Genomic DNA, 22,175 nt, shown 5'->3' on the forward strand with positions numbered 1-22,175 from the left:
GCGGCATGTGGGATCTTCCCGGATCGGGGCACGAACCCGTGTCCCCTGCATCGGCAGGCGGATTCTCAGCCACTGCGCCACCAGGGAAGCCCATCCCCTTCCTTTCTTTTCCAGTGAAGTGAAAATATAAGAAAGAGGCTCCCGTCTGCCTGTCCTCACCTTCAAGGCCCAGGTCCAGGTCAACGCTCAGGGTCACTTCTCCCCCGGAGGCACTCAGGGTGCGAGAGGCTCGTGGGCACCAGCCTTCCGTGAACGCACCTGTTGGCCAGCAGCCCTGTGTGTTTGCTAAAAGAAGCGTCCTGGACTTCAGGACGACAAGCTGCCTGGATGGCACTTTGCGACAAGAGCACTGTGCACAGCAGCCTTTTCCTCACTGCCAGGTGGGAGGAGCAGGGAACGCCCAGGCTAAGTCGGGTCATTGCCAAAGTTCCTCCTCTGATCTAGGTTTCTTCTTCCAGACAATTTTACTTGGAGGGGTTTTCTGTACTCTCCCTTCCCATCTCTCACCCACCAGAGTCCTTGTGCTTCAGAAATAGGGAGTCATCTGGGAACAGTCAATTTTCTGCTGGCCCGTGATTGCATTTAGTTTGGGATTCACAAGAAGAGAGTAGGTGTTATTAACCTGGGCCTAGGAACAAAATTGTGTGTGCTAGAAAGAGAGAGAGAGAGAGAGAGAGAGGTGATGTAACCTGTGCTTGGGTGGAAGTACTTTTCTGAGAAGATGGCCCATAGTTTCTCCAGCTTCCCAGAGGGTCCCTGACCTCTTCCAGAGTTTGCAGTCCAGAGTCTGCAGCAATCACTCCAAGCAGACTGCTACCACCTTCCACCTAAAGCACTAGAGGTGTGATTTGGAGAATACTTTTCTTTCTCACGGAAACAGTCCCTGCAGGTATCAGGTAAGGAGGGAGATGAGGGGGTGGGGCTGTGCTGAATGACATTTGACCTGTCAGCAGGCCTTGCAGGTAAAAGCGATTTTGTCTTTTTAGGTGTGGTGAGTGGGATAAAGGGAAACACATCTGTTCCCCTTAGCTGATACCATAACAGGAGTAATGATAGCAAATACTTACATGTGCACGGCACTCTTCTAAGGTTTTTAGATTTTTATTTTATTAAATTCTCACAGTAATCCTATGAAGCGGGTATTATGAGCTATCTTTACAGAAGAGGAAAGTCAGTTGTAAAGAGATTAATTGCTCGAGCTTCCTGTAAATAGAGTTGGGATTCAAACCTAGGCCACCTGGTCCCGAGTTTGTGTTCTTAATCACGTACAGAATTCTTTACTTAATTATAAGCAGATATTTGCCAAAGGCAAACTTACTGGGATATAAAGTTATATTTGTCTTTTTGGGGGATGGTCCCTGGGGTGAGATTATTTTTTAAATTGAAGTATAATTGATGCACGATATTATATAAACTACAGGTGTACAATATAGTGATGCATAATTTTTAAAGGTTATACTCCACTTACAGTTACTATAAAATATTGGTGTTGTACGATATATCCTTACAGCTTACTTTAAACATAATAGTTTGTACCACTTACTCCCCCACTTCCCTCTCCCCGCTGATGGCCACCAGTTTGTTCTCTATATCTGGGAGTCTGCTGCTTTTTTGTTATATTCACTAGTTTGTTGTATTTTTTAGATTCCATACATAAGTGAGATGATACAGTATTTGCATTTCTCTGTCTGACTTATTTCACTTAGCAGAACGCTGTCCAAGTCCATCCATGTCACTGCAGATGACGAGATTTCATTCCTTTTTATGGCTGAGTAGTATTCCATTGTATATAGATACCATATCTTCGATATCCTTGAGTGAGATAGGTGATAGTTTACATTTGGTAGCAAGTTAACGATAAAATATTTCAAATCAGATTGTACTCCTAACAGTCTAATAGAAAGCAGATTTCCTAACACTTTCTTTGGACCCACAAGAAGAAATCAGTATGTAGATCCATCAGGCTTCAGCTGTGGAGCTCAGTGACCAAGCTGCCTCTTTCTCTCCTCACTTCTCGGGTGTTGGGCTTCTCAGCCCTGAGAAGCTTCTAGTGTTTTCTCAGCCACTCTTGTGCTCAGAGCTCCCTGGAGCCTCCTTGGAGCCCAGCCCCATGCAGGCCGTTGCCCCCCTCCCTCCCTGCTCCACTGTCCAGCCAGACCACTGGGGGGTCCTCCTTGCCTTCTGTCCCCTCACCCAGACCACGACGAGCCCCAGCATCCTCACCCTAAGATAGTTTGGAACCCATCCCCCCATCCATACTGAGAACCTCTGCCCACGTTCGGCCCCCTCATCTACCTGCTATGGAACCGATCTCAGCTCAGTCCTTCACACACAGACAGCTGCCCTCCTTCCTCTCTGAAAGCTTTTCAAGATGACGGTGGTCCTGGGAGGCAGCGGCTACTGCTTCCCGTCTCCCTCAGATGAGAAAGCAAGGCCTTGAGAAGTTGGATAACTTGCTGAGACGCTGTCTCTAATACATGTGAGAGCTGGGGTGGAACTCCGGCCAGTCCACCTTCAGTGTGCAGGGCTCAGCCCTGCGCTCCAGGGCCCCGGGACAGTGTCACAATGGCTAGCACCTCTGTCCACATGAGCCGGCCCCCTCCCGCCTCTCCAGGCTCGTGGTTCAGCATTCCCGCTCATATCCCTGTTCCAGGAGCACCCGCTGTGTTCCCTGCACATGCCAAGCCGTGTCCCCCTGTTCCTGCTGTCTGGAACGCCTGCCCCACCTCCTACCCCAGGACATTTGGCCTTTTACACTCAGCTCAGGCATCACCTCCCCCAGGGGTGCTGGGTCCAAGCTGGCCCTCTAACCCCTGTTTAGATCCTGTGTGTATATCATTCACATTTCCACCTCAACACTTATCTTAAGAGCTCTCAGGCCCAGGGACTGTGTCCTTCTGTGCACCCCAGAGCCTAGTGCCAAGCCTGGCCCTTGGAATCACATCAATGATGGTCATTGTTTTTTTCTTCAATTAAGGTATGACTGACATGTAACATTATATTAGTTTCAGGTGTATACATAATGATTCGATATTTGCATACCTTGTGAAATGATCACCACGGTAAGTCTAGTTAGCACCCGTCACCGTACATAGTTACAAATTTTTTTTCTCATGATAAGTATTTTTAAGATTTACTCTCTTACCAACTTTCAAGTATGCAATGCGGTGTTATTAACTATAGTCGCCATGCTGTACATGACATCCCAGGACCTGTTCATTTTATAACTGGAAGTGTGTATCTTTTGACCCCTTTCATCATCAGGATGACGGTCACCTTGAGCTATTTTGTGTGAGTGCCTTGTATCCGCTTCTCTCCATTCTGCCTTGGACGCTAGCACCCCATGGACAGGCCCTGTGTCTGTTTAACTGGCTTCATACAGCAACTGCTCTGCGGCAGTGGAGGTCGGCTTTAGAAGTGTGTGTAGAAAGATGACGAGGACGTTTGCTTCCTTTGCTTAAGTACAGATGCAAGCCCAGAACCACAGGGCGGCAGTGTGACCGGTGTGCTTCCGGCTTCTACCGCTTCCCTGAGTGCCTCCCCTGCCAATGCAACAGAGATGGGACTGAGCCAGCAGCCTGTGACCTGGGGACAGGGTCTTGTCTCTGCAAGGTAAGACGGAATGTGCAATGCTGGGCACGTTGGCCACTGACCATTGTGAAGGGTCTTCATGCTGAGTCATTGTATAAAAGTCAGTAGGAAATGGGATTGACCCAAGGTAGATTTCCATAATGACTTTGGCATTTTCTAATCATTCTCATTGGATAGAAATAGTTAGAAGCGAAGACCTCCCCCCGCTGCCCCCGCACTCCTCTTGTCCTTGGAAGAGGCCACAGACCTCCTTAAGAATCTGATGACAGATATATACTGTCTTCAGAAAAATCGACACAAACATTTGTCTATAATTTCAAGAGGTGTGTGGGTTCCCCTGAAGCCTATTCCCATCCCATGCACCCCAGGTTAATCATCTCTGCTCCAAGGCATTCTGCAGGGCGTAGGAGAGCTCCCGAGTCCCAGTGGATGTTCTAAAGTGGTACTAAGTGGGATGAACCTGTCCCCCCCATATTGTGAATCTCTCTGGTTCTCTTTCTCTACCTTCAGGTTGCCAAAGGGCATCTTATGAAATCTAGGAAATCCTCTCTTCCATTTGTACATGGTATAAGAGTTTAAATAATTAATGTGGTAAAAAGCTTAACAGCCATGTAACTTTGGATGCTTCGTTAGCATCCATGTTCTATCATCTTATGTTGATACTTAATTTGTGCACGTAGCTCTCTTCAGTCAGAGAACCTTTAGAAGGAATGCTCTCTCGTTTCATGTTTTTCTTCAATAGGAAAATGTGGAAGGTACAGAATGTAACGTGTGTCAGGAAGGGTCATTCTACCTGGACCCAGCAAACCCCAAAGGTTGTACCAGCTGCTTTTGTTTCGGAGTCAGTCATCATTGTCACAGCTCGCATAAGAGAAGAGCTAAGGTAGGCAGGGCATTAGACTCCTTTTGTGTTTATTTAGTACTTCCAAATGAGGAAGTAATGCATTGGCATGAAACGTGAAGGGTTGTGGGGTTTGTAGCATCTTGCTTGGTTAGAATGTTAAGCGTTGTGCTCGCTGGTCCTCAGCCTGCAGTATTGTGTCCCCAGATGTCCTCATGTCCCTCAGTTCATCAGCTCTCTGCTCAAGTGTCTCAAGTGCTTAGAGATGCCATCCCTCACTCTGTGGCTTCACCCTTCTCTGTGTACTTCATAGCATGTATCACAGTTCTAAAGCTTGTTTATTACGTATCTGTTTTCTCCACCACTCACATGTAAGCTCCTTGATACAATCCCAGTGCCTTGAGCAGGATCTGGAACATAGTAGTTGCTCAATAAAAACTCACTGAGTAAATGGAGTTAGTTGTTCTTGCCCCTCATTTCTTCTTATCTGCTTATCTTCCTGTTTTACTTTCCTTCTCACCTGTTTCAACCACATCTTGTCTTTAGCCACTTTTAAAATTAACTCCAGAAAACTAAAACTTTTGTTGCCTTCATGATTCCATGAACCATTAGTCTCTTGCTTGCTTTCTTGTGTGACATGTCTTAATGTCCAACAAGTATTCAAAGAAAGATTATTTTCTCTATTTTACTGCCTGCCTCCTGAAAGGAATGCAGGCTTGTAATTGGAAAAAAAAAAAAATTAGTTTGTAAATCCACCCTGAAGTCTCCTCTTCTTACCCTCAGGGGAACCCGGAAGCATTATTCTGACTCTATGTCTTGTCAGTTCCTTCTTTTTCTCCCCCTCATAATTTAACTCCTGGCTTCCTTTGTGATCTGGAATATTTAATTTTGATGCTCCTTGGGACTTCCGTGGTGGTCCAGTGGCTAAGACTCCGTGCTCCCAATGCAGGGGGCCTGGGTTCGATCCCTGGTCAGGGAACTAGATCCCACATGCCACAACTAAGAGTTCTCATGCTGCAACTAAAGATCCTGCCTGCCGCAACTTAAGACCCAACACAGCCCAATAAGTAAATATTTAAAAACAATAATAATTTTGATGCTCCATTTAGAGAAAAATAATGACAGCAGTCCACTGTATTCCACATCACGTTTTCTAAGGCGCTCACCATTAAAATGTGCCCACAGTCCTAGTTATTATTCACACCCTTATTTGTGTATTATTTGAATATTTTTCGAACACCTACTAAATGTCAGGAACCAGGATGCGTGCTGGGCTACAAGGATAAGTCCCACGTGCCTCTGGTCACTACCCTTTGAGAATTCCTAGTTGCGATGGCTCAGGTGGGGGCTGAGTGGGAGTGGGCTCCCTCACTGGAGTCAGACACGAGAGGAGATACCGGAGGGAAGCCTTTGAAGTAAGGTGGCTGCCCCACAGCTCTTTCTGCTCTGCATAATTCAACCATCGCCAAAGACGCCATGGGCACACGTTTCCATCCGTTGCCTCTGTGTTTCAGTTTGTGGATATGATGGGCTGGCGCCTGGAGACGGCGGACGGAGTGGACATCCCCATCTCCTTCAACCCGGGCAGCAGCAGCGTGGTGGCCGACCTCCAGGAGCTGCCCTCAACGGTTCACAGCGCGTCGTGGGTTGCCCCTGCTTCCTACCTGGGGGACAAGGTAACCATGTCCTGCTATTCTCCCGCGCTCTTGCTGGACCTCCTCCATCACTGCACGGGCATCATTTACTGGATGTCTGGAAGGAAGGTTCCGGAAGTTCAGGTTACTAAAACTGAAGAACTTAAGTTAATCACAAATGCAGAAGATGGAGAGGCTGAGGTTGTACGGGCCTCAGGGGCTCACATGGTTGCTCACCAGCAAAGGAAATCCTGCACCAGGTTCTTCTGATTTTCACTTAACGCCAAAGAAATTTCCTCTGGGGAAATAACCATTTAAATAATATCTGCCGTGAATGGCACATGTATGCTTTTCAACGCCAATGCTGAGAATTCTTTGTTTTAAAGCAGAAGAAGGGCCCCTTGTCAGGGAAACAAAAGCTGAGAAGTGACTCATGAGCTTATTAAAAGAAGCACAGGATCCAGTGACAGCACGGCTTTCATCAGTAGAGTCACGTGTGGTTATGAATACATTTTATTTCTTTTTTAAAAATTTTTATCGGAGTATAGTTGATTTACAATGTTGTGTTAGTTTCAGGTGTACAGCAGAGTGGATCAGTTATACATATACATATACCCACTCTTTTTTTAGATTCTTTTCCCATATAGGTCATTACAGAGTATTGAGTAGAGTTCCCTGTGCTATACAGTAAGTCCTTATTAGTTATCTATTTTATATGTAGTAGTGTGTGTATGTCACAGATGTAAAAAACAAACTTATGGTTACCAAGGGCGGAAGGGGGAGAAGAGGGATAAACTGGGAGACTGGGAGTCACGTGTGGTTAGATGCTCCTTGGGGAGCTTATAAAGGAGTTGCTTTTCCTTTGCTGCGTAAATTATTATTCCAGGATCTGACCACCTACACTCATTTATACGGACAGAAGTGTGAGCATCCCATAGAAACATCCTCGGGTGACATATGCACCTGGTGGCCCAGGATAGAGCTTTGGAGAAGGGGTGGATTTCACAGAGCCCAGCCCAGGTGATGCCACAGTCTCACATCTACCATGACTAAATATTCGTCCCTTGTCAGCCTGAGCTCTCTGATTCTGTCTTCAGGTTGAAGGACTATGGATTTTGACCTCTGAGTATGGGGAATGTTGCTCCTCTCCTATAACCCCACTTCTCCCTCATGTGATATGCCTCTTCACGTCCACATGGCGAGCCCTGTACTTACTGGTCATCTAGTCCTGGCTAACAAATGACCCACAAATTTGGAAGCTTAAAGCAACAAACCATTATTTTCTTGCCCAGTTTCCATGGATCAGGAATCCAAGAGTGGATGGCTCAGGGTCTTTCATGCGGTTGTGGTCAAGATGTCAGCCAGGGCTGCAGGCATCTGGGACTGGAGGATCCACTTCCAAGCTCACTGGCGTGGTTGTCAGCAGGCCAGTGTTCCTGGCTGGCTGGTGGTCAGAGGCCTCAATTCCTATTCACGTGAGGCCCACCATAGGCTGCCTGAGGGTCCTCATGACATGGCAGCTGGCTTCCTCCAAAGCAAATGAGAGAGAGAGAAAAAGGCGGGTGGGAGGGTAGAGGAGAGAGAAAGAGAGAGAGAGACCGGGAGGGAGAACAACATTTTTGTAACCTCATTTCAGAAATGACACACCCTCACTTCTAACATATTCTGTTCGTTAGAACCCAGTCACAAAGCCCAGCCCACACTCCGGGAGGAGAATTAAGCTCCACCTCTTGAAAGCAAGAATATCAAAGAATATGTAGACATATTTTTAACCTCCTCAGTCCATCAAAAAGGCAATACTTAATCTCAATAAGATGATTCAAGATGTTACCTTGGAATACTTCCAGATTCTAAGGTCATAACTCTGTGAAGCTGTGTAGGCTGTAGATTCTAGGGAAGAACTTCAGTGGATTGGGAGCCCTGAAGGGCTGCCCCTCCTCCCTGCTCCAGTTTATTTGCATCTCCAGTAAGGGTAGTTTGTCTGCCTTCCCTGAGATGATGTTGCCTCTGATTTCCATCCGTCGGTCACTCCTTCCTTCTTGATCAGTGTTTACTTTAGGGGTGGGAGATATCAGGACCAGAGGTGAAGTCGCCGTCTAAAAAACCCATGATCATCCACCTCCATGTTTCCACCACCATCATGCTGCGGAGGCAGCCCTGAGAGGAGGCCCCTATACCTGGGGGTACAGGCGAACATGGCTTATGCATCCAGGAGAAAGCAGAATCACTTAGGAAATATCCACCATCTGCCCTCAGGGGAAGTTTTCTTTTGACAATTTATTTTTAGAGGTTCATTTTGTAACTGATAGTTGTTAACAAAGTCTCTCCATTAAATAGGAAAGCAATGGCCTAGATTTCTTAGAATAGCCTGGATTAAATAGACATTTTGGTTTAGTCATCACCTAGAATAAAAGGATCTTATTTGTTTCTGCGTGACTATTTTTCTTTTTAACAGAAGTATCTTCTTGCTTGTAAAACTCAATTATGTTCATATTAAACATTTTAATTGCTGTAAAGTAGAAAGTTAAAATGCCATCTTCAATTCTGCTCAGTAGAAATGACCATTGTTAACAGGCTGATTGTGTATCTTTCCAGATCTATGTGCCAGTGTACTTCATAGATGAGTTAATGTTGCCATGTTCTCTTTTAATGCTTGTGCTACTAATCCTACTGTTTCAATTTCAGGTTTCCTCATATGGTGGCTACCTCACCTACCAAATCAAGTCCTTCGGACTGCCTGGTGACATGGTTCTTCTGGAAAAGAAGCCAGATGTGCAGCTCACCGTAGGTGTCAGAACACGACCCTAGTAGCAGAAAGTGGCGGTTGCAATTGGTTCCAATCCAATTTTAGGACATCTTGATAAGTGGCCTACAGAAAGTTTGGATTAAGTCATTTCCAATATTTTGTAGAAACTCAAAGGGAAGTTTAGAGCATGTAGCACCTCCTCAGGATCCTTGGTCCCTGACCATCCCAGCCCCAGATGGTTTCTCTTTTCTTCCTTTCCAAAGAACTTAACCATCTCTCACTTGGAGTCTCACAATCACTGCCTCATCATAAACTGGTTTTATGTTTCTATCTTTCAATTTTGTCTCACAAACATTTTTGAGACCTCCCTGTTTGCAAAGTCACATTGCTGGGCTCATAAAGGACAGGTGATCCCTGTCCTCAAAAAAAAGTGTAACCAGGAGGGGAGATGAGAGAAATGACCAAAGACCTACAGTCCACTGAACAGTAAGTCTTTGAGACAAAGTCCAGACCAGACTCTGTGCAGCTGGAGTCCAAGTGGGGGCTTATGTAGTCGGTGCCCTCAGAAGACTTCATGGAAAATGTTAGTTTTGAGCCACGCCTTTAAGAATGAGCGTGAGAGGAGAAACACCCTTCCCCTTCCCCGGCAGAGAGTAAGTTGAACCTAGGCAGAGGAGCAGCGCTCCAGGGATGAGCAGTCCAAGTTGGCTGTGTTATCGGCATGTGCCGGGCCATTGAAAACAAGCCCGGAAGGGTAGGAAGGGGGGTGTTTAATGCCATGATGAGGAATTTGGCCTGAGGTAGACAGTGGGGAGCCCCTTTGGTTTTCTGAGAAGAGAAGTGACACCCGCATGCTATGTGCCAGGCACGCAGTCCAGAACTGCAATCTGGAAAATTTCCTTGAGGTAAGGGGTGATATCACATCCTGCACTGAATCCCCTACAATGTACAGAACCTCGCACATGGGGTGAGGTGCCATAGCCTGAACTTGTGCTATAATTAATGCGATGCAATTCCAGCTTCCTGAAGGGTTTTCTTGTGTCATTCACGGTATAAGAGGGGACTGGAAAATCCCACATGCCTTATCCCAGGTGAGGGCCTCACATTCTGGTAGCTTTTTGTGTTCAGGCATGGCCGTATTGTGTTTTGTCTCTACTGGCACCCAAGTGTATTGAAACTGTTGTTTTAAAAGGTTCTCAAAGGAACCTTTGCAAAACAGCTTGAAAAGGAAGCACTCAAGATTTTAGAGTTATAGTCTAAGGAAAAATAGTTCCACGATAAAAATACTGTTATGACATGTTGTATTTCAGCTTCATTATTTTTGCAGAGCATCTCAAATTCAGGCCATTAGTATGCCTATATTTTACTGCCTATATTGTCATGCAGGCTGTTGGAATTCATGGAGAAGTGATGACCAAAATTTCTTCTTAATTTATCTTCAAACATGGAAAGTAATTTAGGCTCATGAAACATTTACTCCTACTCCGCTGCTTTGTTCCAAACCACTGAAGTTAAAAGCCTATGGGCATGTTTCTTAGATTAAGGTTTTCAATTAGTGATCGTAGATAATGCTTTTCTTCCTGAAAACTGGCTCTAATGAATGAAACCCTTTGGGGTTTGGGGCTCCAACAGAAAAGCTGTACTTGTGTGTGTGGGTGTGGGGTGAGAGTGCTGCTCCTGGGTGATGACCCTCCCATTGGACCCTCGAGAGCCACCGTAATGGGGATGGGCGTGTGGAGGCTAAGTGAGCAGGGCTGGGTCCTGCAGGGTATGGGCTGCAGGGCTAATTCCTCCCCCATGTGCCAGCTCTGCTGCTCCCTATCTATGCAGCCTGCACAGGCAGCCCCGCCAACCTTCTACCCTCCCCGCCCTCCCCACTAACCCACCCCCCAAAGCACTTTCTCACTACCCATGCGGTCCTGTAGGCAGTAAGGAAACCAGCACCTCATGCACTGACTACAAATCATCATTTTTTAAAAAAAACTGTTTCCATCTTTTTAAGCCACTTTCAGTCAAGAGAATTTTCCTGGTTTCCTATTTGTGAAAATGAACCGTGTTAGGGCTTATTATTCCATTTCCACGTTACTACTGCTTTTGCCAGTCAGTTCATTTTGCAGCTGCTTTTTTAGAATCGGGCATCTCACGTAATGCAGATCCATAGACATTTGTTCCTAGATCAACCATAAACCTCAAAATATCCCAACCAAGCCACTAACACATTCATGTGTTTCTTTAAACAGGGTCAGCACATGTCCGTCATCCATGAGGGGCCGAATCGCCCCCGGCCAGACCGGCTGCATCATGGGCGAGTGCAGGTGGTAGAGGTAATGGAAAAGCAAGCATGAAATTCTTCTTGATGAGCCTTTTTGTCCCACGATTTAGTTCTTTCAAAGAGTTGTTTTCCTGACTTATTTTATGAATTTAAAATATTAACTATATTTATATAAATGTAATTTAGATATCTAAATTAAAAATATAAATTATAGGGGCTTCCCTGGTGGCGCAGTGGTTGAGAGTCCGCCTGCCAATGTGGGGGGCGCGGGTTCGTGCCCCGGTCCAGGAGGATCCCGGGTGCTGCGGAGCAGCTGGCCCCGTGGGCCGTGGCCGCTGGGCCTGCGCGTCCGGGGCCTGTGCTCCGCGACGGGAGAGGCCAGAACAGTGAGAGGCCCGCGTACCGCAAAAAAAAAAAAAAAAAAAAAAAAAAAAAATGGTTAAGATGGTAAATTATATGTTACATGTTATTTACCATCATAAAAATAAAATAATATGAATGTGTGTGTGCAAGAAAAGATTGTACTATCACAATTATGAACATTTAATGAATGATCTGAGCTGTGTGACTTATTCAGTTTCCATGTCTCTCTCCTGTATCTTTCTCACTCTCACTGCTTGCACAAATAAAAGTGCATTTTACAATAAGCCTATCACTGGGAAATCTGATTTCATTTTATTGCTCCTTATTTCCTGCCTTCATTTTTTCCCCCTTCCTTGTGGCCTTCTCCCTTCTTGGAAATAACCCAGGACATGTGACTTCTGAATATAAATCCACTGTGTCTACTTACCTATCTTATTTTAGTATTTTTCCTGATGCATTTTTTTTTTTTTTTTTTTTTTTTTTTTTTTTTTTTTTTTGCTGTATGCGGGCCTCTCCCGCTGCGGAGCACAGGCTCCGATCGCGCAGGCTCAGCGGCCATGGCTCACGGGCCCAGCCGCTCCGCGGAATGTGGAATCCTCCCGGACCGGGGCACGAACCCGTGTTCCCTGCATCGGCAGGCGGACTCTCAACCACTGCGCCACCAGGGAAGCCCCTGATGCATTTTATTTTATTTATTTTTCCCCTGATGCATTTTAAATGGCTATTGGATTCCTTCTGGCTGGCCGTCTCTGAAGGCCCTGGGAGTGAGCTTACCACAGGGAGACCTTGCCTCTCTGCTTTCACATGTAGGGAAACTTCAGACACGCCAGCAGCGGTGCCCCCGTGTCTCGGGAAGAGTTGATGATGGTGCTGTCTAGACTGCAAGGTGTGCGTCTCCGGGGCCTCTACTTCACCGAGACACAGCGGCTCACCCTGAGCGGGGTGGGGCTGGAGGAGGCCTCGGAAACCGGAAGTGGACGTCGAGCACAGAATGTAGAGATGTGTGCCTGCCCCCCTGACTACACAGGTGACTCATGTCAGGTAGGAAATGCTCCCAAACCATAAAATTCCCCCAGGGTCTCCTGTGGTTGGTGTTCCTGTCTGCTGTCCAGCACTGCTGGATGATTTGGGGCCCTCTGACCATCGAACAAATTTCTGCTGGGCTCTAGCTTTTGTCTTACCTGGACCACTTGCAGGTATTAAATATGAAAAAGAAATCACAAATGTCTCAAAATCCATCGGAAAGCCACAGAAGCTCGGTGGATCCTGAGGGTTGCAGAAATCTGGACTTTCTGGGAAGCAGGAAGGACCCCACCCATGGGCATCCCAGTATGTGGGCCACTGCTTTCCCAGCAGCTGACCCAGGGTCTCAAGCCTTTCTCTAATCCAGAGCCTCCCTCCACCACCCACCCCCAACATAGTCCACTGAATATCCTGATTATTCAAAGGAAATTGCAGTCCAAGTTTCCAGCTCACAGCAGATCCTCATTTGAGGCCCAGTCAACCTGACTGTCCTCAAGTGATTAAAAGGTGCCGCAGAATGAAACCATTTCATGTCTCAAACTGCAAATAATGTTCTCTTCCTGAAGAGTGGTGGGAAAAAACCCACAGTGGTTGGTACAATTAACAGGAGATAGCAAGCATTGTCGTTCTGAGAATTCCAGACATGCCTCGGATATGGATTTAGTGACATCCTTCACTTTCCATCCTGACCCCTGGATTGCAGAAAACCCCAAGGCTGCAAGTCAGTTTCTTTTTTAACCTGCAAATACAATATATTTGCAGATTTAAATTATAATATATTTTTCAGGTTAAAATATAATATACCCGCCGTGGTTTTCTCAGGACTCCTGCCATGTAACTTTTAGTCCACAGGTGCTTCTATTCTTCTTCCCCCTGCCTTCTCCCTCTTTTCTAGCCCGAGTAAAAGAAATTCAGAGCCCAAGGGAAAGAGAGGGACCTCTGGATTACCACCCTCCTACCAGGGCGTGTCCTTGGCGCATGACTCAGCCTATGATTTACAGCGGCCTGTGCTGTCTGGGGGGTGAGGTGGGTAGAAGGTGATGCCTGCCCCACCTGGCAGGAATTACGGAGCGGCGCGCTTCCCCACGGGACTGTTATGTGCGCTCTCTCACAGGCTGACTCATGGGTGAAGTTTACAGGTGGGGCCTCCTGCCGCAGACGGCCTGCCTTACCTGAGTCAGCCGGGCCTGGGCACTGAGCAGGAAGGGCAGGTATAAGAGGAAGAGGCAGAGGTCTGCGTGCAGCCAGCAGGACACCCAGAGACCAGGATGCCCCCGGCAGTGAGGGGGTCCACCCGGAGTGCGGGATGGCTGTGGATCTTTGGGGCAGCCCTGGGGCAGTGTCTGGGATACAATTCACAGCAGCAAAGGGTAGTGCTTCCTCAGCTTCCCGGTCAAAGCCAACGGCAAGCAAGTTATGTGGAGTTTAAGCCCAGCCAGGTAACGTCCCTTTTACATTTTGGTTTGGGGTGGGGAAGGGTTCCCAGCTCTGTGAGATTTTAAGTTAGGGTGAGCAGTGAGGAGTGGATGGGCTGGAGGAAGGACTGATGGCTCCCCATCCCGTTGACAGTCAGTGTTTATTAAGGTGCCTGACAGATTGCTCTCCTGAGCAGTTAACCACAAATCCTATAAACATCAGCCCACCTGGAAGTGCTGAGACAGCTAGAGTTTTGATGCCTGTGGGATGTTAATATCTATGAAACTTTGTGCCCTTTTGAGAGTAACCCAAGCCTCGGGACAAAAGAGTCTGTTGCCTATAGGCTTCCGAATTCTGCCTGGGAGAGAAATTACCCACAAAGTTAACCATGAGGATCAGTGAAATCCCTTTTTAAGAAAGTGATGAGATCAATTTTCTATAATACCTAACAGACATGCTTCAATTTGCCAGACATTAAACACTCATAAATTCTGCTTTCACTGTCTTTAAACTTCCTGGATGGTACAGGTATATTCACAGAGAAATAGATCCTATGGCTGCTGAAGTAGCCCTGGAAACTTGATAGAGACATAATTTTATCATTTGTACTACAAAAGTTTATTGGAAAAGTTATCCTGAAAAATTATCACTTAAGAGAATGATTAGTTGCAAAGCTTCTTTACTGAAATAATATATTAGGATACATTCATTTTCACTTAGAATAAGTCTTCAGTACAATCTAATTAGTTGGACGGCATTTTATGTTAAATCTGGAGTTTGTTTGCCTTACAGAGGTGGGAAAATGACTATATTTCAGTAACTGACAAATGTTCTGAGAGTCACATGATGCGTAACTCTTGCAGAGTACTTTTCTGTTTCTAATCAAGAGCAAATTAAGATGGGTGATTTACTTTATCCAGGATAGACCATCCTACCCCCCAAAGCATATTTAATTAAGGCTTTTACTGGACATGTCATAATCAAACCAGATATATTTATTTATTTGGATAATTTGTTCTTTACCAAATTGGATTATTTTATAGGCATGTAATGTGATACATGGTGATAATTATAAGGCACTTGTCCCTTGTTAGTAGAGACTGTAGATACCATCACACCACCACTGGCTGAATTTCATTCAAATGTATCTCTCAGTCGTGCTTTCAGCTCAAGAACATTCCTTTCATATTTGGATTCTCCTTTAGACAAGCCTATTCATAGAACACATAAAGTAATCTAAGTTTTTGCAATGCATTCTTTTGCCTAAACATGGTTCTTAATAGCTGAAGGGAAAATTATATTGTAAATTATAGTATTGTTATTGTGTACGTTTTGGCATCGTGTCATTTTTGGAAGGAGCTTCTAGCCAAAACTGGAATATTCCACTCTAGGGAAGATGTGAGCTTCTTTCTCCCCCAGCACATTGGCTTCTTCCTCTCCCCAACCTGGCCAGCTAGAGACCTTTAAGTCCATGGATGAATTGAGAGCAGATTTCCCTTGACTGTAACCTCAGAGTCTCATAGACCTACGTGCTGTTTAAAGAGATTAGATAAAAGATGATCTTTTATGTTGAAGTATTAATTTTTCCTGATGCTTTAAAAAAAAAGCTGTATAGGAGATCAATGAAAGAAACTAGGGATAACATCTGACTTTAATCAGTGCACTGATTGGCTCTACCAAAATCAAGAAAATGCCTATCATTCTCTTTAAAGACAGAAATCTAAATAATTTTTAAAGGCTGGTATAATGATACTTGCTTTTTTTTCTATTGGGGACATTCTTCACTAGAATCTTTAAAAAAATATCCATTCGTCAAAAGAAAACTGTAATTCTTTTCATCCACATGAAAAATAATCACGTGTGTTACACTGGAAAGAGACAATTAGTGGAGATAGAATTAATCGAAGCAGTATTGAACAAGAGGAGACCACACTCAGGAGATTTCCTCAGGCTGGGTCTTGGTGTTCAATCGGAACCAAACATCCTTGCCAAGTTCTGTACTAGGATGCAAGCTGGTTGCTTTCCCTGGGGTTCCCTGTAGCCCATAGACCAGTGAGTGGCAGTGAAAGGGTCCCACTGGTTCTGCCACTGTTGTATAGATCCCGGTGAAACCCCATCTTTCCTCCTCCTCCCATACTGCTCCCCACCAGCCCAAACCCACACTTGGAGAGGGACTGGCTACCCAAAGAGAACTTGAACTTGAAGGGATTTGCTCAGAGGTCCTCCCCCCGAAGGACTGAGGTCCTGATCCTCTGCTTTTTCAGCACTCCACCCCTCCACTGGCCCTCAAAACCACTGGTGGGAGGAGAGAGGCATCCTACTTCCATACTCCGCCCCCCACCCCTCCCCCTGCTCTGATTTCCCCACCACACGTCTCCAACGCGGGCACCAGCACACACACCTACCATGGTGTGAAAACAACAGAGAAGCTGACCAAAATAGCAAGTGGACCTGGCTCACATTTGAAAGTAGAAATTCACATACCAACTAAAGGAGCAAAGATAGAAAGGTGAATCCTTGACAGTCAGAATGGTCACCTGCTTTGGATGATAATTTCTTTCTCTGTATTGACTAAATGCTCTGTTTGAAAAATAGGGTTGTAGCCCTGGATACTATCGGGATAACAAAGGCTTATATACTGGACGGTGTGTTCCCTGCAATTGCAACGGACATTCAAATCGCTGCCAGGATGGCTCGGGAATATGCCTTGTGAGTAAATTGATGCTCTAATGCTACCAGCAGACAATCTATGTCTCCCCATCCCCCTCTACTAGGCCCTGAGATATCAAATGTCGCACCTCCTACCAAACCCTAGATAAAGGTTGCCGTGTGAACCCAGGGGTCTCCAGGTAACCAAGCTGAATTATTTCCCACTCACTTTTCCCTCCATTTTAACGTGTGCCGTCAGAGAATACCTGTCTGAGCAATTAAATTATACCTTAGATTCTAAATCTCTCTCATTAGATGATAGTAGTGGGTAGATCCTGCGGCTTAACTCTTGCCAGGGTATAATAAACCAGAGCTACTACTTTGGACCCCAGTTTTGTTGGGGTGACAGGAGGTCGCGAGAGGAGACCTCATTGCTGTCAGGTAGCTCCAGAAAGCAATGAGAGGAGGAGGAGATGCTAAGAAGGGCTGAGGGCACCCACTCACTCACCACCACGGCTGCCAAGGCAGTGGGTTTATGGGGGAAGACAGGCGAGGGGGGTCCCAGTGGTTTACAACTTAGCCACCGGAAAACTATCTTCTTTTGGAATATGTTAGAAAATTAGATTCTCAGGCGATTTTTCTCATGCATCCTGACGCAGAACAGTTTTTATTTGCCGGCTTCCTCCCTGTCCTCGGAGATCCTCTCCCTGGTAGCCAGGGCCTCCCCGATTAGAGGGAGGACGGACAGGTCCAAGGAAAGGAGAGCTCACTAGTGCCCCCAGGAAACCAGAGCCCCCGCTCCTGTTGTGCTGTTTGGAAATACATTCTCCTGACACAGGTTTCCTCTGCATTGTGTAAGGCAACTAGAGTGTGTTTCAGCTCTTTGAGGTCCTAGACTATTTGATGCGCGTTCGGCATGTCCCGGGGAGCTGCTTCCTCTGCAAGATGGGACAGGCCAGGACAGGAAATTGTTGTAAAGAGCCTGATGGAATATTCTGTAGGATTTTAACCTTATAAGTTCAAAAGGAATAAAAGGTGTTGGGTGATGTTGTCTTCCAGCTCTTAGGTATCTCATATAATAGTTTGTGTTTCATACTGTATGATGTGTGTAACACAGGTAGACAATTTCATGAAAAATACTTATCTTGTCATTAAACCGTTGCTAGATGTCGAGTCCACTTTATAAAAACTGCCCAAGAAAAAAGGGAGTTTTCTCTGTGGTTCAGCCACCGGTGAAAAGATCACTCGTGAGAGTCGTAATTCATGTTTTAATCAAACAACAAGATTTTCTTTCCCACTTTTCTCTGTAGCTCCGTCTACAGTTGTCCCCAATGGCCATGTAGCCTCTAGAAACAATTCATTCAGGGTGTTTGCTCTTGTGGGAGGGACTGAGCAAAGTGCTGGGGGTTAAAACCATCGGACATAATCCCTAGTCTCAGGAGGCTTGCTGTTTCGTGGGGGGATGTACCTGTGTGCACACATGCATGTATGCACCTGCACACACGTACACACACGTGTACAGGCACACAGGTGCCGCTCAGTGGCAGGCAGTGAGTGCTGGCACTGCTGTCCGTCGTGGCCATCGTGTGGGAGCTGAGGATGCAGCCCTCATCCTCAAAGAACAGAAACGAGGAAACCAAGCACCTTCCACTAGCAGATGGGACGATCTGCAGGTTGGCCTCTGCCTCTCAAGGTCCAGAGTCAATTTTAAAATCTGGGACCTTCACACATGTGCAAATCTCCCTGTCGTTTCAAGAATAAGCTTTGACGTGTGAAAAGAAACCAGCCCAATCCCTGTCCAGTAAAGCAGTGTGTGTCCAGTGGGGAGGGAGCTGGAGGTGGTGATGCATCCCGTGGGTGCTGTGGGCTGGAGGGAGCTCTGATGACGGGCTCCCTTCTCTCCCCCAAGGCCCCGCCTCTCCCTCTTCTCCTGGCCCGCTTTCTCCCCACTTCCCCTGCCTTCTGTGCCCAGTCACCCCTCCTCTTCCCCTCCATTCCCAGTCCCTTCCCCTTTCTCTTCACATCCTCTCTCTTCAGTTTTCCTCCTTTTTATTCCCTGTTGCTGGAGCCTGTCTCCCCCTGCCCCCAGGATGATGTATCTGAAACTCACAGCTGACTCGGGGCTCCCCTGAGGCTCACAGCCAGAGGTCCACACTCCTCCTCAGCGGGCGGCCTCAGGACCCCCTTGATCTGCGCTGCTGCCTCTCCAGCCGCATCCCCGCCCCCTTGCACTTCACCCTGGGCAATACCAACTGCTTCGCGTTGCCCACACACGCCGCTGTGCTCCTGCAGGACTGAGGTTCTGTGCACACTGATCCATGTGCCCGGAATGCCCTTGCACACTTCTCCACCCAGCTCGTTCCTCTCCTGTCCCCCACGCAGGCATCATCACCTCCCCTGAGGCTCCTCCAGCTCTTATGACATGCTGCCACACGTTTGTCATCGTATTTCCCACATCATATTGACGATGTCTATTCACAGGCTTCTATCTACCCCTGAGTCAGGGTACTGATCCATCTTTGCGTCCCTGGTACCTAGCATAGTTGGGCCTCTAGTTCGTGCCCAGTAGATGTTTGGTGTCCCATGGAGTTCGGAGAGCACGTGATGTGGGAGTGGACGTGGATTCATTCATTCATTCACTCATTTACTTATTCACAGTAAAACAAGGAAACCTGATAGGCAGATGCCTCAAATTTGCAGGACCGATGAAGACAGATTCCGGGGCAGATACTTTCACCTGAGGCTGAGGGGCATTTCAGACATTCTTATGGGACTTTATCAAGCAACTCATGTTCTAACCCCCTTCTACACTCCTCTCCCTGTGCCCCCATAAAGGACCAGACTTCAGAGGGATTTTTTGTAGGATACAGGCGGCCTCACTGCAATTCTTGTTTCTCCACGTTCTTGTTTCCCCAGTGTTTTCAGCTCAGAACTAAGTAGAGACAGGACTAAAATAGCTCTCTCCAGGCAGTTCTTCTTTAAAATTGTCATTTGGAGTTATAAAAGAAAGGAAACTAATGTGGAAAGGTAAACACTTAGTTCAAAAGAACAGATGTTTCTGAGAGAGTCAGGACAGCCGAGCAAAGTAAAGGAAGCCGCCAGCACCCTCATCTGCTGCCCCTGAGAGACTCCTCTGTGGATCCCACAAATCCAACAGCCTTGGAAAGTGGGTATTATTTTAACTGTACATCTTAAGAAAATTAGAATTGTATATAAATCACACACCAGTAATATTGATTTATAAAAAAATCACTGAGGCCCAGAGAGGTGAAGGGACTTGCCCAAGATCCCGCAGCTACTAAATGTTAGCGTGGGATTTGAACCCAGCTGGTCTCACTTCAGTTCATCCTGCCTCCCGATGGTAACACCAAATAGCTAACAGAAGGGCACTTCCTTTTTTTTAGCACCAACAATCATTGGCTAGATAGGAAAAGCATGTGGTTTAGCAAAACCAATATCACTCTGTAGTGTCAGCAGATGTGAGTTATAATTGTGTGAGTAATTAAGAAGACAATGATCTCAATAGCAGTAAAGGTAGTAGGCTGTTATTAATTTTACTCTTTATCTGTCCCAAGAACTGCCAGCATAACACTGCCGGGGAACACTGTGAGCGCTGCAAAGAGGGTTACTATGGGAACGCTGTCCACGGATCCTGTAGGGTCTGCCCGTGTCCTCATTCAAACAGGTACTGTGGAAGCTTGAAAATAATCTATAGAGACAAGAGGTAGTTTGGTGGTTGCCTAGGACTGGGGAGGGGGTGGTGGGAGGGAAATGGGAAGTGACTGTTGAAGGGTATGAGGTTTCTTTTAGGGGTGATGAAAACGCCCCAAAATTGCAGTCATGATTGTACAATTGTGTGAACATACTAAGAGCCATTGAATTGAACATTTGAGATGAGTGAACTTTATGGTATGTGAATGCTATCTTAATAAACCAGTTCTATTAAAAAAAGAATAAACAAGAAATGCAAACCAGAACCAAGACAAAAACAGACTTTCCAAGTTGCATGCTTCTGGGTTTTGCCTTTTCTTCTTTTCTTTTGCTGTTCATTCAGCCCCATCATGAGGCTGCCCTTCTCTAGATGCCGGGGAAACTGCCGTAAAGAAGGCTGGCAAAGACTCCAATCTCATGAGGCTTTACCTGGAGAATATGGGGAGAGGGGTGGGGGTAATCATCACACTCAGTAAATACGTGCACAAACCAATCTGAAGTATAATTTCAGATAGAGATACGTTATGCCATTGATAAAAGGGTTATGTTATGGGTAGTGAGTAGATTCTTTACAGAGGGTGGTAGGAGGGCTTTCTGGAGTTGTTGGACAGGGACCAATGAACAATGAGACGGAGTAAGCCGTGGCATTATGATGAGGGTCCAAGGCAAGGAAGAGAAAAAAAAAAAAAAAACAGACGAGAAAGCCCCTGTGATGATGGGTTTGTGGACAGTAAGAAAGCAAGAGTGGCTGGATGGCAGTGAGAGAGAGACGGCCAGGAGATGAGGTTGGCGGGGCAACCAGGATTCACATCCTGTACCTTGCAGGCTAGAGTAAGGCACTTGGATTTTATGGATTTTGTCCTCAGTGGGATGGAAGCCACAGGACAGTTCTGAGCCTCAGAGAGATGTGATCTGCATCGTCATCCAGGCTCCAGTAAGACCAGTAGACTCTGTGGGTAGAAAGCCACCATTTTCCTTTCACCATAATCCAGGTTCTGCTTTTGGCCTTGGCACTTCGTCAGAGTCTTGCTCATCATGACATGTTCACTGTGGGTCCAAACAAAATATAACAGGTAACTAAGTGAAGCAAGATTTGGTTTGAAAATCAGAATGATGCTGATAAAGTATCAGTAGTGCACAGGCTCTGGAAGAGTTATGGACCACAAGGCTGATTGATATTAGCCGAGTTAGCAGAGAAATTGGGCAAGTCAAAATTATCAGAGGTCACCTGCCCAATGTGGCTTTTCTGGAGATGCATATTTGAAATGTACATCCTGGTTTGCTCTCTGTGTATTTGATACTCGTTAAACCTGCCCAGTCCTGTGGCTTTATTTGTAAAGGGATCTATCACTTGACAGTTGCCCAGGCTTGTTTGAACAGAAGCTAGAGAGAATAAAAAGCAGCAAGATTTTCACGGGGTGAGATTTTTGGGGGAAAACTGTTCATCTTTAGTTGCAAAGCATATTATCATCAAGGTCAGCTTCTAGCTTCTGTGCAGTTTAAGTAACATTCAGTTCCTAAGATTTATCAGTAAAACCCCATTTTTTCTAATTCTCCTTCTGGCGATATTAATACTGCTGACAAATTTCTAACTGTCCCTTTAGAGGTGTAACTGTATCTCATTGGCCAAGAGAAGCTCCCCAAATAAGAATTCTTTTACCAGCCAAAGATAAATGGAGTTATTTCCCCTCAGATTTATGTCAGTGTAATGTTCAGTAGTCACAGACGTTTCATAAGGAACAAGACTTTTTTCATGGTCTCTTCGTTTAATTTGTTTTTTTAAAGACGCTTCTCAAAATACACCAGTTAAGAACTAAAAGGGAATTGAAATTCCAACAGCCTGATTGGAAAAGTGTGGAAATCACCAACGGCTGTGCCCACAGAAATACCTGGGCATTGAGCATGCTCTGTGCTTTCGTTGCCTCTGAG

The 22,175-nt window shown here is 46.0% G+C and overlaps 1 protein-coding gene across 2 annotated transcripts in view; it reads left to right on the plus strand.

The window, feature by feature from the left end:
* Positions 1 to 22,175, plus strand: part of LAMA3 (laminin subunit alpha 3) — a 239,651-nt gene that overhangs the window by 146,473 nt on the left and 71,003 nt on the right. The window contains exons 33-40 of one of the 2 annotated variants that reach the window (XM_024120969.3): positions 3,468 to 3,612; positions 4,334 to 4,474; positions 5,947 to 6,108; positions 8,752 to 8,850; positions 11,053 to 11,136; positions 12,258 to 12,488; positions 16,482 to 16,595; positions 20,111 to 20,220. In XM_024120969.3, the coding sequence (XP_023976737.1) occupies positions 3,468 to 3,612; positions 4,334 to 4,474; positions 5,947 to 6,108; positions 8,752 to 8,850; positions 11,053 to 11,136; positions 12,258 to 12,488; positions 16,482 to 16,595; positions 20,111 to 20,220 (1,086 nt within the window). Of the gene's footprint in view, positions 1 to 3,467; positions 3,613 to 4,333; positions 4,475 to 5,946; positions 6,109 to 8,751; positions 8,851 to 11,052; positions 11,137 to 12,257; positions 12,489 to 13,722; positions 13,910 to 16,481; positions 16,596 to 20,110; positions 20,221 to 22,175 lie in introns of those variants that run through there. The other variant, XM_007127211.4, reaches the window with a different exon arrangement.

This window comes from Physeter macrocephalus, chromosome 19 (genome assembly GCF_002837175.3).
Source record: "Physeter macrocephalus isolate SW-GA chromosome 19, ASM283717v5, whole genome shotgun sequence".
In the NCBI taxonomy this organism is placed as follows: Eukaryota; Metazoa; Chordata; class Mammalia; order Artiodactyla; family Physeteridae; genus Physeter; species Physeter macrocephalus.